The following is a 15,426-nucleotide window of genomic DNA, read 5'->3' on the forward strand; positions in this document are numbered from 1 at the left end:
ACACCGTGCTATCCCAATGACAACACCTATGCTGTCACAGTGACAACACCTGTGCTATCCCAATGACAACACCTGTGCTATCGCAGTGACAACACCTGAACTGTCACAGTGACAACACCTGTGCTATCCCAATGACAACACCTGTGCTATCGCAGTGACAACACCTGAACTGTCACCACATCTGGCAGCTCAGCTGAATCCCTGCACTTCCCAGCCTGGCACGCTGCCTCCAGTGGGTTCTGCCTTTTCTCCTTTAGAAATCCAATAACTTTTTGCCCTGCTGATTCTGAAGGAATTCATCAGGCTGAAAGCCCCACTCAGATGAGAGGTCACCTAATCATTTGACAGCATGTCCTGACTTAGCCTTGTTATCCCGGGACAGCAGCGTTTTCCTGGGCTCAAACAAAACCCGTGGCTGCATTCTGGGCAGGATACATGCAGCTGGTAAACAGTGGGGATTACTCTACCTCGGTTGCACACAGACATCGTCTCCTCCTGCATATGCAGAGGTCACCCAAAGCAAAGGTACTCGTGGCCCCTGAGGGACGTCATCGTCACGGCTGTTGACAAACCCACAGCTGACTCAGGGATCTGTCTTTGGGTCCGAACTGGGAGCACTGGGTTTCCTTCTTGAATTTCTGCTCCTTTGGCTGCTGCCTCTGTAAGACGAGACCGATGCCCTGGAATCCTCCCACACACAGACACTGTTGACTGCGGCTCAGAGCCACAGGGACATTTCAGCGTACAACCTGGATCTCACTCTTTTTGTTTTCAGAGCAGAGTCAAGGCTTAGAGTCAGCCAGCACTACACACCTACATCAAACACCTTAATCCCACCCAGTTCTGAACCGTGGCCACTGCTCTAGTTTATAAAAATGCTTATTTGCAGTGGTTGCAACTTGCCCACATATATTGATTTCTCCTCCAGCTTCTGCTGGGTATTTATCCCTCCCTGTTTTCCCCAATATCTACAGAACTGCCATTTACCAGAAAGGCTGAAGTTTGAAATGAGGAGCATTAACATTAAATTGCCCATGGCACCAGAAGCATCAGCAGGTTTTGGGACTGTGTGGAGAAAGATGCCTTGGCTGTGGGGGAAGCACGGCAGCAGCCTCAGGTGTTGGGGACACGGGAGAGGTGCAGCCTCTGGAGCAGGAAGAGCTAAGTCTTTCATCCCGAAGGACCAGAAGCACTGAGAAGGCACTTAGCATGATGTAGAAACAGCTCAAGCTTTTTTGACAACTGATTGCATTTTGAACACTAAATTTTCCTTCGGAGACAGACTGCAAGGGCAAGGACAGGCTGGACAATTGCATGCACTGGTTTCCTGAGCTTGTTGAGCAAAGAGTAAAGCAGGTGAGAAGGACTTTATTGCACCTGTGCACTGCTGAAAGGATAACCTCAATATTGACTTCTAACAAGTTCATCTCCTTTAGCCAAGCTCTCCTTGAATGGCTTAGCTCTTACACCAAGACATCGTTCACTTTTCCCAGGGTTTTCATCCTTTAGAAAGTGGCTGGAGGGAGATCCCTGTCACCCAACATCCCCAGGACCCCTCTGCTTTGCCCCTGTACCAAGAACTGCAGGCAGAATCTTGCCAATTATCTATTAAAAAAAAAAAGTCAGTTAAATTCTCAGCTGCTATCAGGAAAGCTGCAAACAGGGATCACTCTTCTGGACATGGCCACAGCTGCAGAGGACACAGAACTACTTCCCCTGGCATTCAAATGCATCTTTGTATCTATCTTTTATTATGATGGTGCTGTTGGCAATTAAAATACAACCCTTTCCTGGTAATTAGCATCTGTGAACGCTGGTAATTAAAAAGTTCATAATAATTTGTTCTACAACCCTCACGAATATTAAGGATAAAATCAGCTAATCAGATTTTTTTTTTAGGCATAGCCAAGAGAACTAAGCCTAAAGCTGCCTCGCAGGTGTATCTGCAGTGACATAATTCAGTGTCAGGGATTCACTAAGCACAAGAGCCACGGGAACAGCTGGATGAAGCTCTGCTGGAAGCATCTCCCACAGGCACCCCAGGAGCAGCTGCCCTACACCAGCAGGCCCAGAAGGGGCACGCAGCCCCTCAAGGATGCTGCTGGCCCCTCAGAGGGGCTCCCCCTCCACAATGCTGACCCAGAGCTTGGTGCCATGAGCATGAGATAGAAGCACTGAAGGCTGCCAGCACCTGCAGCCCCTCTCCATCGCCTCAGGGCTGGTCCTGGAGGGAGCTCTGGGCACAGATCCTTTCACACCTACCCTTGGCGGGCAGGGGGTCAGGTAACATCCAGAGGGACCTGTGGCACCAAGTCCTGGCCCCAGGGCTGCAGCTGCACACAACCTGCCTGTGACAGTGACACTCGCGCCACGCTCAGCAAGGACATGGAACTGTAACTGCCTGACCCTGAATAAAAACTTACTCTGAATCAATTCCAACCCTTCCCTGCGTGAATGCAGAGCTTGTTTAAGCAGCACTTTGTCCTGGAACAGCTATGACAGCAGTGTCTCTGGCAGCGTTTCTCTCAGCCATTGTCTCCAGCACACAAAGACCCGTTTGCAGGACCAGGACATCTGCTACCATCTCCACGGCCACCTCTCCATGTGCCAGTGACCCAGCCCAGGGGACACCAACATGAGAGGGCTGCTGGCTGCGACAACAGCACCCCTCAGTCTTCCAGCTCACAGAAGCATGGGCTCACAGAAGGGTTTGGGAGAGAAGGGACCCCAAATCCCACCCAGTGCCACCCCTGCCATGGCAGGGACACCTCCCACTGTCCCAGGTGCTCCAGCCCCAGTGTCCAGCCTGGCCTTGGGCACTGCCAGGGATCCAGGGGCAGCCCCAGCTGCTCTGGGCACCCTGTGCCAGGGCTGCCCACCCTGCCAGGGAACAATTCCTGCCCAATATCCCATCTAAACCTCTGAAGTTGCAGTGGTAGCCAAACAAGGGGAACCCTCAGGAGCCATGCTCTAAGGACAAGGTTACCAGCTCAACAACTCTGCCTTGACATCTTTAAGTGCTGATTTTGTTTCCATTTCCAGACACCTTGCCACGTTTCACTCCTTAAGATATTTTTCATGGAGCCGTACAACTTTAGTTTTTCCCTGCTGAAAAGCTGTGCTTTTCCACAAGATTGATGGACTCGTTTGTCAGAACACCATAAATCATTAAAATCTCTTTTATGCAGCACTGCTGTTTTCTGCAGCCAAGTTGTAACAGCAGCTGATGAAACTTTTATTCACAGCAAGCCTGTTGGTGTTTCCAGGTCATGTCAACACTTCCATAAAAAATCTGTTTCTCAGTTGCTTATGCTAGAGCCAAAAAAGTCTCCTGACCCAAAATAACACCTGCTGTTCCCAACAGCACTTCAGTGTGCTGTGTATCAGAGGATCACAGAATCCCAGACTGGTCTGGGTTGGAAGGGACCTTAAAGATCATCCAGTTCCAGCCCCCTGCCATGGCAGGGACACCTTCCACTGTCCCAGGCTGCTCCAAGCCCTGTGCAGCCTGGCCTGGGACACTGCCAGAGGTCCAGGGGCAGCCACAGATGCTCTGGGCAATCTCAGTGGCTTCAAGCTGGAGCCCTAAGAATGTGTTCCTGTGCTTCTGTGCAGGTCCACAGCCCTCCCTGAGGCTCAGCAGACTCCTGTGGATCTGAATCCCCTCTGGGTGTGCCCAGAACTCCGTGTGCAGGCAGAAGAAACCACGTGTGCAGGTGAAGCTGGAGCAGCTCAAAACACAGGCAAAGCTAAGCTTCTTCATGTTTTTTGATTTTTTTTCCCCAGAATGAGCCTTATTCTGTCTCACTCACACAAATGGGACAGCCAGCACATGGAAACTATGTCAGGAAAAGCTCTCCTCATTGGTACACTGCAAACAGGGCTGAGGCCTTCCAGTTGGTGTCTGTCAGGGAACATTTCCTCATTTCCCTGCAAGAAATCATGGAAGGGGGCTGCAGAATTATATCTACAGGGTCCAAATCCTGTGACTTATTTTAAGGTGCTTCAGAGTAAGCATGTCCCTTTAATGTCACGCTGAGAAAATAAGGTCCCATCAGACATGGAGCAGATGTTTCTGTAATTGAGTTTGGATATGGGGGATTATTTGACTTGAAGCTCCCAAACATGTGTGGATTTCTTTTCCTCAGGAGAGACACTAATCCAAATAAACAAGGAGAAACTGAAGAAGTGACAGGAGAAAACCCTAAAGAACAAAAAGGAAACAGAAGTGGTTTTCTTTGCTTTTACCTGTCCTGGTTCTCCACCTTTCCTGCTGCACACCAGCTGAGCGGCCCCATCACCAGCAGACACCCCAAACCTGGTGTCCTCACTCAGTGTTCAAACACAAATGTAGACATTTGGGATCCCCCTCTGGCCACAGCCCTGAGCACATCTCTGCTGGGGCACAGTGTGATTTGCTGACCTCCGGACCACGGAGCAGACCCTGGGGAGGCCCTGAAGGAAACAGGGGCTGGGCTGGCACCGTGCGGAGAGCAGGGACGAGACAGCCCAGGAGATGTGTTCTGGAGCTGTCACACTGCCTACAGAAAGGCTGCTAGGCATCTACATTTCTGTCTGGCTTTAATCACATGCTCAGAGATCTCTGCTGGGCTTTTCTTATTCAATAATTCAAGTAGAATAATGAAGACTCAGACCAACCTGCAGAGATCCCTGAAGACACTGTGACCCATCTTTCTGCCTTTTGGGTGGATCCAAACCTGGATGCACCATTTCCTCCAGCTCAGCAGCACTCCATAGATTTACAGGAGGACCTGGACCCCTGTGCACAGCCACAGCTAAGGAGCATTGTCTGAATAAATTGTGCACTGTTTTCCTGTGGGCGACATGCATTTTGAGTTATGTCTAGTATTTGGAGCCATGTCTCCTTATGGCCATGACTACATTCTGTGATAGGATGGTTAAAGAGGCAAAATTATTTTTTTAGCTACATATTTGACAGATATTGGGAACAGAAAGAAATCTAATTACTTCCAACAAAGATTGGAGGGCCTTATTTAATCTCTGAACGTAAATTGATGTTGAAGTTCCCTGACCCCAAGGCAAGAATACTGGCTGTGCTATTTTGAAAAGCCTCATCACTCACTGTGATCCGGCCCTGATGGGCACTGGCATCGAGACCCAAGCGGCCCCAGTGTCCTCGTTTGTGCTGCTGCCACAACACGCCCCCAGGCACCGAAGCTTCCCTTCTGTGCTGAAGGAATTAAACACAGGCTTTCTTTTCAGCCGAGAAAGAAGGGGATACTCATGTTTCACAGTGCAAAACCCTCAGGAGGAATCAATGCCTCTTGCAGCCAAACGCTTGATTTTCCCTTGGCAGAAGCTTGCTCCGTTGAGCTGGTGTTCAGCACCAGGCTGCACAAAGGGATCAGCTCTGGAAGGCAGCTGTGGAGGCTGGGCAATGCAGATCCCTGCCAGAGTGAGGGCACAGGGGCTGTGCTGGGCCTGGACACAACCCCTGCTTATCCTGGCTGCTCTCCTTGCCCGGGCACTGCAGCCACCCATCGGCCAAGCCCCAGCAGTCACTGTCACAGCAGGGCTGCCTGGCCCAAGGAGCCTTCACAAGCCTCACGAGCCTTTCTGTCAGACCTACCAAACAGCACTCAATCACCTCAAGTTACCAAGATAAAGAAATGTGCTTTGTACTTGTCCATATTTCCAGGGATGGGACTCCTCTGCCCAGGAACACCCTGCAGATCTCAGAATCACAGAATCACAGGATGCCTTGGGTTGGGAGGGACCCCAAATCCCACCCAGTGCCACCCTGCCATGGCAGGGACACCTCCCACTGTCCCAGGTGCTCCCAGCCCCAGTGTCCAGCCTGGCCTTGGGCACTGCCAGGGATCCAGGGGCAGCCCCAGCTGCTCTGGGCAACAATTTTAACCTGACAAGCCCATAGAGAGTAGCAGGGGCTAAAATCGAGTTCCAGAGCAGAGCTGATGTGAGAGCCTGAGCATGCAGCGAGGGGCACACAGGGGGCACAACCCCCCCGTGGGGTGAGGGCTGGCTGCAGCTCCTGCATCCTGGCAAACAGCACTGGTCCTGCTGGGCTGGTGCTGGGTAACCTTCAGTGTGGTTTGGTTTAACTGCACCACTTGCTGCACATGAACAGATAAGGATTTCATACTGCATGGCCCTTTGTTGAGAGGAATTTTTAGCATTGACTTTTAAAAACAATTTTTAGATCAAAAGTAATAATATGGCACAACAATCTTACTGCAACTCCTTGAGAAAACGACAGGAACAGAAGGAATCTCGATGAATTTTGGACATAAATAGTAAGTAAACGGGAGGTGAGGGTGGAAAGCAGAGACACAAAAGGCTTCTGTTCAATAAACATGGTTTCTTTCCATGTTCTTCTTTCCTTAAAAATTCTCATGGACTTACACTCCAGAGTGTTTTCTGAAGGGAGGTAGAATCCCTGATCATACAGATAAAACATAGTCTATCCCAAATGTGACGGGTCAGTAACAATAAAAAAGTATTAAGAAAAAATAAGAAAAGCCAATTTGCAATTGTCAAAGTGATCCTGTACTTAGAGTTTCATTTCAGAGAACAAAACGGCCAGTTGGTACAAAAATGGAAAGCACTAAATTTAGAATTTGTCAACATTTTCACTCCTGATATTTTAATTTTATGGAACTATTGAAACAGTGATTTTGCTGTGCACATTACATAAACAACGATGCCCAGGCCTTTCCATCAGGTGACCCTCGCTGGGCTGCACCTGAGGGCCCCTCACCCCTCACCCCAGGCCTGGCAACAGCATCACGGATGGAAAGAGCTGGGGGAAGGAACCCAGACCCACCAAAAATCCCAGCCTGATACCCACGCTGCTGACAAACCCGTTCTGGGTTTGCTGGCCGCTCCCTCAGGAGCCCTGTGCAGGGACAGCCTGACAGGCTGACCTCTCCCTGGCCCGTCCTCTGCTCCCCCTGCTCAGGGCGGCGTTGAGCACACAGACACAAAGAGCAGGTGCCACGGGAACTCCCCATCCCTGTCTCTTCCTCCCAGTCACTCCACCAGAGCGGGCAGAGGCGCGGTGCCAGGGCTCAGCGCCCTGTGCTGCAGAGCGGCGCTCTCCAGCCCCGCTCCCAGACACGGCCCCTGCACCACTGAGCCCACGCTAGGGCCTGGGGGCTCCTCCTCAGCTGGAGGAGCCCCCAGCCCTCCACAGCCCCTTTCCGATCCACCTCTAAAGTCTATCCCACAACAGTTTTCCCCACATCCTCTTCTCACCCCTCTCCACAGCCCACCAACACCGTTCATCTGGGAAACGAGGCAAATGGCCATCTCAGGAGACAGGAACAGAGGCGATTCCAAAGGACAAGGGCTGTCAGGAAAACTGGGAGGGATAAAAGCGCCTGGCGTGCTCATCCCTGGGAAGGACGCTGCCTAGAAGCCTGGCCCACACGAAGGCCGTGTCCCGTGGCAATGTGGCACTGCCGCTGGCTCCCAGCACAGGCCGTGGGTCCCTCCAAACAACCTCAGCAAAATCATGTCAAATCCCTTGTCACAACACTGTTTCTATTGTGAGTTGTGCACCAGTTGCATCAGTTTCTGCTTCTATTTTTCATGCTCCATCTTTAATTCATTGCTGAGACACAGGAAATCCCAACGGCCTTGTAGTGGCTTGTGGGCAGCTCTGCCTTCACCACAGAAAAACCAGAGCAGAACTGTTTCCAGCCTTTTGGAGCTGTGTCCATGCAACCCCCACGAGATTCAGATCAGTTTCTAAGCAGTGCACAGACGCTTCAATAAGAATTCATGAACTCTAGAGCCACAAGAAGAAATACATCCCGTGAAGAAGAGGACAAAATCTCCTTCCACAGACACCACTGCCCAGAGTAACAACAGGGTACACCCGTAACGCTCTGGACAAAGCCAGGCAGTATTTTCCTTAATAAACCCTATTTGCTGTATCATGCTGATGTACCCATCATTTCATAGGAACCAAGGACACTGCTCCCTATCATTTTTGACATTAAGTGGTTTGTAATTGGATTGTCCAACCATGAGCATTAACACAACATCCCAAACTCACAAGCTGCAGCTTCCAAGGACCTGTAGATGACCTCGATGTCCAACACAGCTTCAATTTTATTGTTGCCAAAAGCTGCATCTCATGCTGGAACCTTCCATCTCTCAGTTCCAGTTACGAGCTGGTGGGGGTGTGGGCTGTGATGGCTTGTCAGAACAAAAACAAGATCCAAATGCTAGCCACATTTCAGCCTCTGAGAAAGTTGTAATCATCATTAGTGACAAAGGGTGGATTTTTTACTTTAGAAGTAAGAGGTTTTCATGTTGGCCATGTGGGAGCTGCAGTCTGGGGTGGCCGTGTGGGCCCTACTGAGGGCAGGAGGAGCCTGTGCCAGCGGCACACAGCGGAACAGGAGGTTCTCCTGAGGGCAGCGCTAGCACAACTACCATGACATTTCCAATCATTAATCTGATCAATGCCAAAACATTCTGCTCTTTGTCCTTTCAGGTGGGGGAATGTTTACAGAATTCTGTGATGCACTTAGGCTGTAGAAGTCTCATGGAATTACAGAATCCTTTCAGCTGAGTTGAAAAAGGACCTCCAAGATCGAGGTCCAATCTTTGACCAAACACCGCCCTGCCAACCAGAGCAGAGCACTGAATGCCACGTCCTGTCATTCCTGGAACACCACCAGGCAGGGCTGGGCACTCCACCACCTCCCTGGGTAGCCTATTCCAATGTTTCTCCAAAGCCAGGTCACCCTGACCCAGCTGCATCCTCCCCTGCTTCCTCTGCAGCTCCTCCTCCTCCTCCTCTTCCTCCTCGTGTAACATTTGCAGCTCTCTGTCCCTTACCCCACTGCAAGGCTGGCCCTTCTGACAAAGGGTCAGGGCTGGATTCAGGCACATCTGCCACCCAACGGGCAGCACATGTCGATCCATGAAAAGGTTTCCTTAATCAAAGGCCTCAAAACGAGATCTCTTTGGGTTCAGGAGGGGAGGGGGAGCGGGGAGGGTGTGGGTGGATTTTGTTGTAGAACCTAATGCTGAAAAAACTCTCACCTGAGCAGCCAGCTGCTGTCGGGGCTCAGTGCACACACAGGAGTTCACACTCGTGCTGGCACAAGGCACAGCCAGCTCTGTCCTGGCGCTCCAGCTGTGGACACGCTCCTGCTCGCAGCCTGAGCAGAGCCACTGCTGAGGCTGCAGCCCATGCAGCCAGCCAGCCCGCACAGGGCACCGACCACCTGTGCCACAGGCCAGCCCCGTGGGGACATCAGCCAGCTCATCCCCACCTGCCCTGGGCCACTGTCGCGCTCCAGCACCCGCTGCCAGCAGTGCCAGCCCCCGTGGAGACCTGCAGGGGTGGCCCAGGGCCATCAGCGCGAGCCTGGTGGGGACGAGGCTTCTGCCCTCTGCTCTCTTACTCCTCTTTCCTGTCCACAGGTGCCTGGCTGCTGGAGTGAGGGTCCATCCCACCTCCCAACCCACCTACACCCCCACACCAGCGTGACTCACCCACAGGGAATGACGGGGGCTCAAAAAACCCCAGGCAGTTTCTAATGCAAATGTTAATAAGGCACCGGCTGTATAATAATAACAAAAGTGGGCAGCTTGTTTGACAAATCATGGTCTTTTGAAGTCTGATCTTTCAGAAACCCCAAAAAGGTCCCCAGTGGGGAAGTGCAGGGTAATCCCCAGCCCCTTCCAGCTGAGCTCACTGCTCAGCCAGTCACTCCAGACCCTTCAGTGGCACTTCCCACTCTGTAATTTTCCTGCTGCTGCCCCCACAGCCTGAGATGCAGACAGAGAGGAGATGCTGGACCCCACCACCACTGCACCTTTCATGTTCTGCCATTCCATTCCCCTCCTGGCTTTTACTGATGACACACTCACAGCTTAGCAACATCCAGGAAAGAAGAAAAATCACTTGGTACTACCAGAGAGATGGTATCAGAGGGAGGATCCCTCTGTGTGTGCTCTGTGCTTTCTCACCCTCAGCTCCTGGTCACTGTCTCCAGCCCAGGCAGCTGCTCCTGAGCTGGATGCAATGGTGGAGCACACTGTGGAATCAGAGAATCCCAGAATCATGGAATATCCTGAGCTGGAAAAGACCCACAAGGAGTCCAGCTCCTGTCCCTGCCAGACCCCCAACAATCCCACCCTGGGCATCCCTGGCAGTGCTGTCCAAAGGCTCCTGGAGCTCTGGCAGCCCCGGGGCCGTGCCCATTCCCTGGGGAGCCTGGGCAGTGCCCAGCACCCTCTGGGGATGAGCCTGTCCCTAGTGTGAATGTCCTTCACATCACTCCTGCTGCAGGTCCCCATCTCCTGCATCCTGCAGGACTCCCTGGGCAGCCTCGGGGCCGGGTAGGATGGGGCCTGCCCAGCACTGGATGTCTCCACACCAGCAGCTCTCCAGCAGCCCAGGACCCACAGACCCCCCTCAGGCTGTGCCCCCTCCATAACCAGGTTGCCCTTTGACAAAGCCAAGCAGCCCTGGCTCCAGAGCCTGCCAATGACATGGCTTGTGATCGAGTGACAGGAGCAGTGTCCAGCAGGGACAGCCTCTGCCCAGCCCTGCCGGTGGCTCCAGCAAACCCTCAGCCTCATGTGAGATCAAGGACAATAAAGGAAAAATCAAGGGAAAAAATATGTGTGGCAGCTAAATACCAAGGGATTACGTTTCCAGCCTTTCTTTAGGGGGAAAAAATCCAACATTTATAAAGCTGGAAAAAAAGAAAATGGATCAAGCTAGTGTTGATGTCAAAGAGGGATTCAGTTGAGAATAGACTTGAAGGGAATTTTATTTATGGTGCAGCTACTGGGTGGGCATCTGTGACCTTTAGAAAATGGATTAAAGCCTTTCTATACCCAGCTCCAGGCTGTGTGAATTATTAAAGCAACAAAATCATGAAGTTGAAGTACTTGTACAAAGCAACTCAGACACAGCCAGCCCTCCCTGGGAGGGTCAGTGGAGCTGGGCTGCGACCAGGACCCCCAGCCCCTCCGGAGCAAACGGAAAGCCAGGCCCCTACGGGCCTCCAGCACCCACCCCAGGTATACTGGCTCCCTCTGGAAGATTCCATTTCCTGCTGCTGCTCATTCCAGCCCCAGCCCTGGTTTAATTCCCTCTTTCCAAAGGCACACAAAGGCACAAATCCACGCTGAAAAACTTCGGACGTGCTCTTATTTCTTCTCAGCAGGGAAGTGTAAATAAGGCAATGCCACAGCCCCATCCAGCTCCTTATCCCTGGATAAGGCAGCTGCGGCTGGGGCTGCAGAACCACGAGGGAAGCCCAGGTGGGAGGAGGAGGTCAGGAGCACACAGCCCCAGCTGCCTCACGGGGACTGAAGCCACAAGAGGCCAACTTTAACAGGCAGAGGTGCCAGGCCTGCAACGCCACCGCCGCCTGCAGAGATCTCGGGGGCTCGCGCTGTCTCTCGTGGAGCACAATGAACCTCAGAGCATATTTCCCACCAAAACAGGGCCACAAACTGCACCCCATTCTAGAAAACCCCTCCTGGCTGCTGCTCCTCGGGAAATGGCTTCAGAGCAGCCAAAACCTGGGCAACTGCTGCTGCTGCTCGGAAAGGAGCCTGTGCTGCAGGAGGAACACTATGCTGGCATTAAATCACTGAAAATCAAATAATACCACCTCTACTATGAGTGGAAAATATTCCACACTTGCTAATTGGCATACACATGCAATTGAACCTGACCTTCATTTGATTAATTGTATCTTAAAGCTGATTAAACCCATGTCTAGAAAACAGAAACTGGCCATTTATTGCAGATATGCCAGAGCCACAGCTCTGGGGCTCTCAGGCTCTTCAAAAGGGATTTCTGAGTTCCTTTTTCCTTCCCTTCCTACAGTTCCCACGCCGAGGATGTCACTGTCTGTCCTGAGAGGTGCACAAAGTGACCGTGGAAGGAAATGCTGTGCCCAAGGCCACCCCAGCGCTGGCCCCGGGCCCTGTCACCATGAGATCACACGGTGCCACAGCTCTCACAGGTCACTCACACACCGAGGGTCTACTCGGACACTGGCTCCTCAATATCTTCCTCAGCGTGGGCAGAGAGTGGTTTAATCAAGCAAACCAAGTCACTCCTAAATTTTTAGTAACGCTCGCCAGGTAGGCAGTTTTATGTTTTCTGTAATTAAATGTGAGTCGTAAATGACTTGGTAAACGCAAAAAGTTTTTCTCAGTGTCGGAGGAAATTCAGCATATTGACAAAGTCATCCAGAAAGATGACAGATGAATCATTTCAGCATTTTGCTGAAAGTGTGTGTACAGTTCTGATGCCTGATAGACTGCTACGTGCTAGACTTAACCTTTCTGCAACGCAGAGCGAGCAGCGCAGGGAGCAGCTCTCTTCAGAGCCAAGAGACTCCTGCCCTGGGACAAGAGTTGGTTTTTCTCTGTTCCATGTTCTGAGCAGAATTAATTTTCCAGGTGTTGCTCCTTACAAGAATAAAACCCCCTTGTCTGGAAAGTTTATATGTGAAGTATGAATCTTCTCCTGTCAGCTCGAAACAAACCTGTGGGCTGCTCTTTTTCACTGAGGTTTTGAGTTAGTGTTTGGGCTTTGATTGTGAGCTGAAGACACAAGACCTTGAGTGTTCCTGTTCTCACCAGGAGTGTCTGGGGAAACTTTCTTCAGCTGGTTGCCTTATCCTCACAGCCAAGGACTGAGCTGGTATTTAATCATTCACCATCGTTCAGCAGAAGCCCAGAAATCTGACAGAGCTCTGCTGCACGCTTTCGCCTCTCCTTGCTCAAGGGATGTAGCTGCAAAGAGGGGTGAGTCTTTCAAACCACCCCCTCAAACCGTCACAGTGACTTGCACACTGCTGGCAATCCATTTCCATTACCCTGGAAGCCCCAGGCAGACTTTCATGGAAGCCCAGCAGGAATTCACGTGGGTGGGTTGTGCCAGAGCAGGGTAATCGATCTCCTGGTGTTTGTCAGGGAACTGAGGCTGCACAGGAACATCTTCTCTAGAACAAGCACTGATGGCAGCACTGGGACTGAGTGTCCCCTGTCCTCCCTCTCAGAACAGCTGGACCCTCCCCATGCAGACCACGGCTGATTTTGTGCTGCCACCATTACAGAGCACCAAAACTGCTTAATACGCATAAAGTATTCAAAAAGAGATTTCGGCAATTGGTAAAAATTTGGCTTCTTCTGACCAAACAGGTCTCAGATCTCCTGGGAAATTAATGCTTTTGCAAAGTTTCTATCTTCCAGCCATCCAAGTATAGCAGGTCAGGCTGCTCCCCAGGCCATGGCCCAGTGGAACAAGACCTCGTCAGGCTGGACCACAGAGGGAGAAGGCAAAGGACAGTATGGGCCATCTCCAGAGCCAGACCTGGGTGTTCTCACCCTCGTGGCATCAGCTTTGATCAAAGTGTGATGGGAGAAACCAGCCAAGATGACCTGACCGGAGGGAAATGTGAGCAGGTGCAGCTTGCCCAACCCCTCAGCTGTCCTGTTTATGTCCCCAGTGCACAGGGACACTTGTGCCACCCACTGAGCCAGGCTGGGCCCTGCCACAGCTTTGACACTGCACATTTCACACTATTTCCACGGCCATGCCTCCACCTGAAGCCCCAGTGCTGGCACACAACCCCACCCCACACAGGAGTCACCGGGCAGGTGACACACCTGGGCCAGCAGTGCCCGGGACCATCGCTGGCACTGTCGCGCCCAGCTCTCACCCCCACACACAGGTGACTCGGCTGCAGGGGGCAGGACACGGCGACAGAGGGACTGCAGAGCTCCCCGAGCAGCCCTGTGCTCGTGTGACATCCCAGGGACGCCGTGCTGGCACTGCCAGACCAGGGCAAACGCCAGAATCCCCTGCACAGGGGCAGAGGGGCAGCCAGAGGAACGGGGAGTGAGAAAGGACTGGCACTAGGAAACCAGCAGTAACCAGCTCCCAGAGACACACAGCTTTCTGATCATCACCTCCCCCATCCTCCCACATGCTTGGCAAGAAAAGCCAGTTAAAAATAAACAACAAAACCTCCTCAGCATAACTGATTTCTGGTTGGGAAAACAGCCCAGGACTTCACAGACCCCTCCTGACCTGTGTGCCAGCTCAGTCAAGCACCAAGGACAACTTCCAGCACCTTCCTGCCTCACTGCCCCCCCCACAACCCAGACATCCCCACAGGAAACTGAAAACATAAAGAATGTTTGCTGTAAAATGGTCACAATTGTGCTGGTAACTTACAACACATCTGCTGCACCAAGATGCCAAGAATTACAGCAAAGCCAAATGGCAACAAGGTATTTTCCTGAACATTTTTCCTCTGTTGACTGAGCAGCCATCGTAAAAAAATACAAAAATAGCCAATTTTGTCCCCGTTACTGTTCCAATAAACCACAAGTACATAACAGCAGACACCTGATATACCATGCAAGACTGAGAGCTCAAGCCTACCTTGCCAAAGCTTCCCTTCCCAATGGCCCGGAGAATCTGGAAGTGGTCAAAGTTCACTACAAGGTAAAGAAAAAAGAATTTACATTTGTAAATGCTTTACTACAAATAAGCTTGCATTTAAAAGAAGGCAGGGAGACAACTACAACAGAGCGTTGGCCAGGCTTTTATTAAAAGTTTTCCTCTGGGGAAGCTGCAGGACAGCTTTCCTTTCAAGTCTCTTTCCATGTGCTTGAGGGAGCTGGCAGAGGGTTGGATGGGGTTACTAAATGAGTGGTTTAGCACAAAGTAAAATTCAGCTTCGACCTGTGTGGAACCGGGGGGAGCTTCACAGAGCTCAGGGGGAAACTGCAAGTGTGGCAGAGTGGAGAGCGTGGTGAGACCCTGCCCCACACTCTGCCCCTGGCCCCTGCCCACTGCCCCACTGCCCCACAAACACTGCCCACTGCCCACTGTCCCCTGCCCCACAAACACTGCCCACTGCCCCCTGTCCTGGCCCCACAAACACTGCCCACTGCCCACTGTCCCCTGCCCCACAAACACTGCCCACTGCCCCCTGTCCTGGCCCCACAAACACTGCCCTAGCCCCACAAACACTGCCCACTGCCCCCTGTCCTGGCCCCACAAACACTGCCCACTGCCCACTGCCCCCTGTCCTGGCCCCACAAACACTGCCCACTGCCCACTGTCCCCTGCCCAACAAACACTGCCCACTGCCCACTGTCCCCTGCCCCACAAACACTGCCCACTGCCCACTGCCCCCTGCCCCACAAACACTGCCCACTGTCCCCTGTCCTGGCCCCACAAACACTGCCCTGGCCCCTGTGCTCAGCCAGCGCTGGGTGTGCTGCTGGTGGTGCTGCCAAAGGACAGCGTTAGGGGACAGGGACAGCCCTCCACTCCCTTCACGTGTAAACCCATCTGGAAGAGATCCACAGCTTTTTCCAGAGCCAGCGTGAGGAGCAATGACAAGAGATGATCGT

General features: G+C 52.1%; 1 protein-coding gene and 1 long non-coding RNA gene across 3 annotated transcripts in view; one reads left to right on the forward strand and one right to left on the reverse strand.

Moving 5' to 3' along the window:
* Positions 1-15,426, reverse strand: part of STK32C (serine/threonine kinase 32C) — a 70,414-nt gene that overhangs the window by 12,415 nt on the left and 42,573 nt on the right. Inside the window, exon 2 of one of the 2 annotated variants that reach the window (XM_068198386.1) lies at positions 14,447-14,502. The exons of the other annotated variant lie outside the window; for it this stretch is intronic. Coding sequence (XP_068054487.1) covers positions 14,447-14,502 — 56 coding nt within the window. The remainder of the gene's footprint in view (positions 1-14,446; positions 14,503-15,426) is intronic. 2 annotated transcript variants of the gene reach the window in all.
* On the forward strand, positions 177-2,434 carry LOC137478470 (uncharacterized). Its single transcript, XR_011001595.1, has 2 exons — positions 177-1,356; positions 1,900-2,434. It is a non-coding gene; the product is annotated as an uncharacterized lncRNA (long non-coding RNA).

The sequence above is a fragment of the Anomalospiza imberbis genome, chromosome 8, assembly GCF_031753505.1.
Source record: "Anomalospiza imberbis isolate Cuckoo-Finch-1a 21T00152 chromosome 8, ASM3175350v1, whole genome shotgun sequence".
Taxonomy (NCBI): Eukaryota; Metazoa; Chordata; class Aves; order Passeriformes; family Viduidae; genus Anomalospiza; species Anomalospiza imberbis.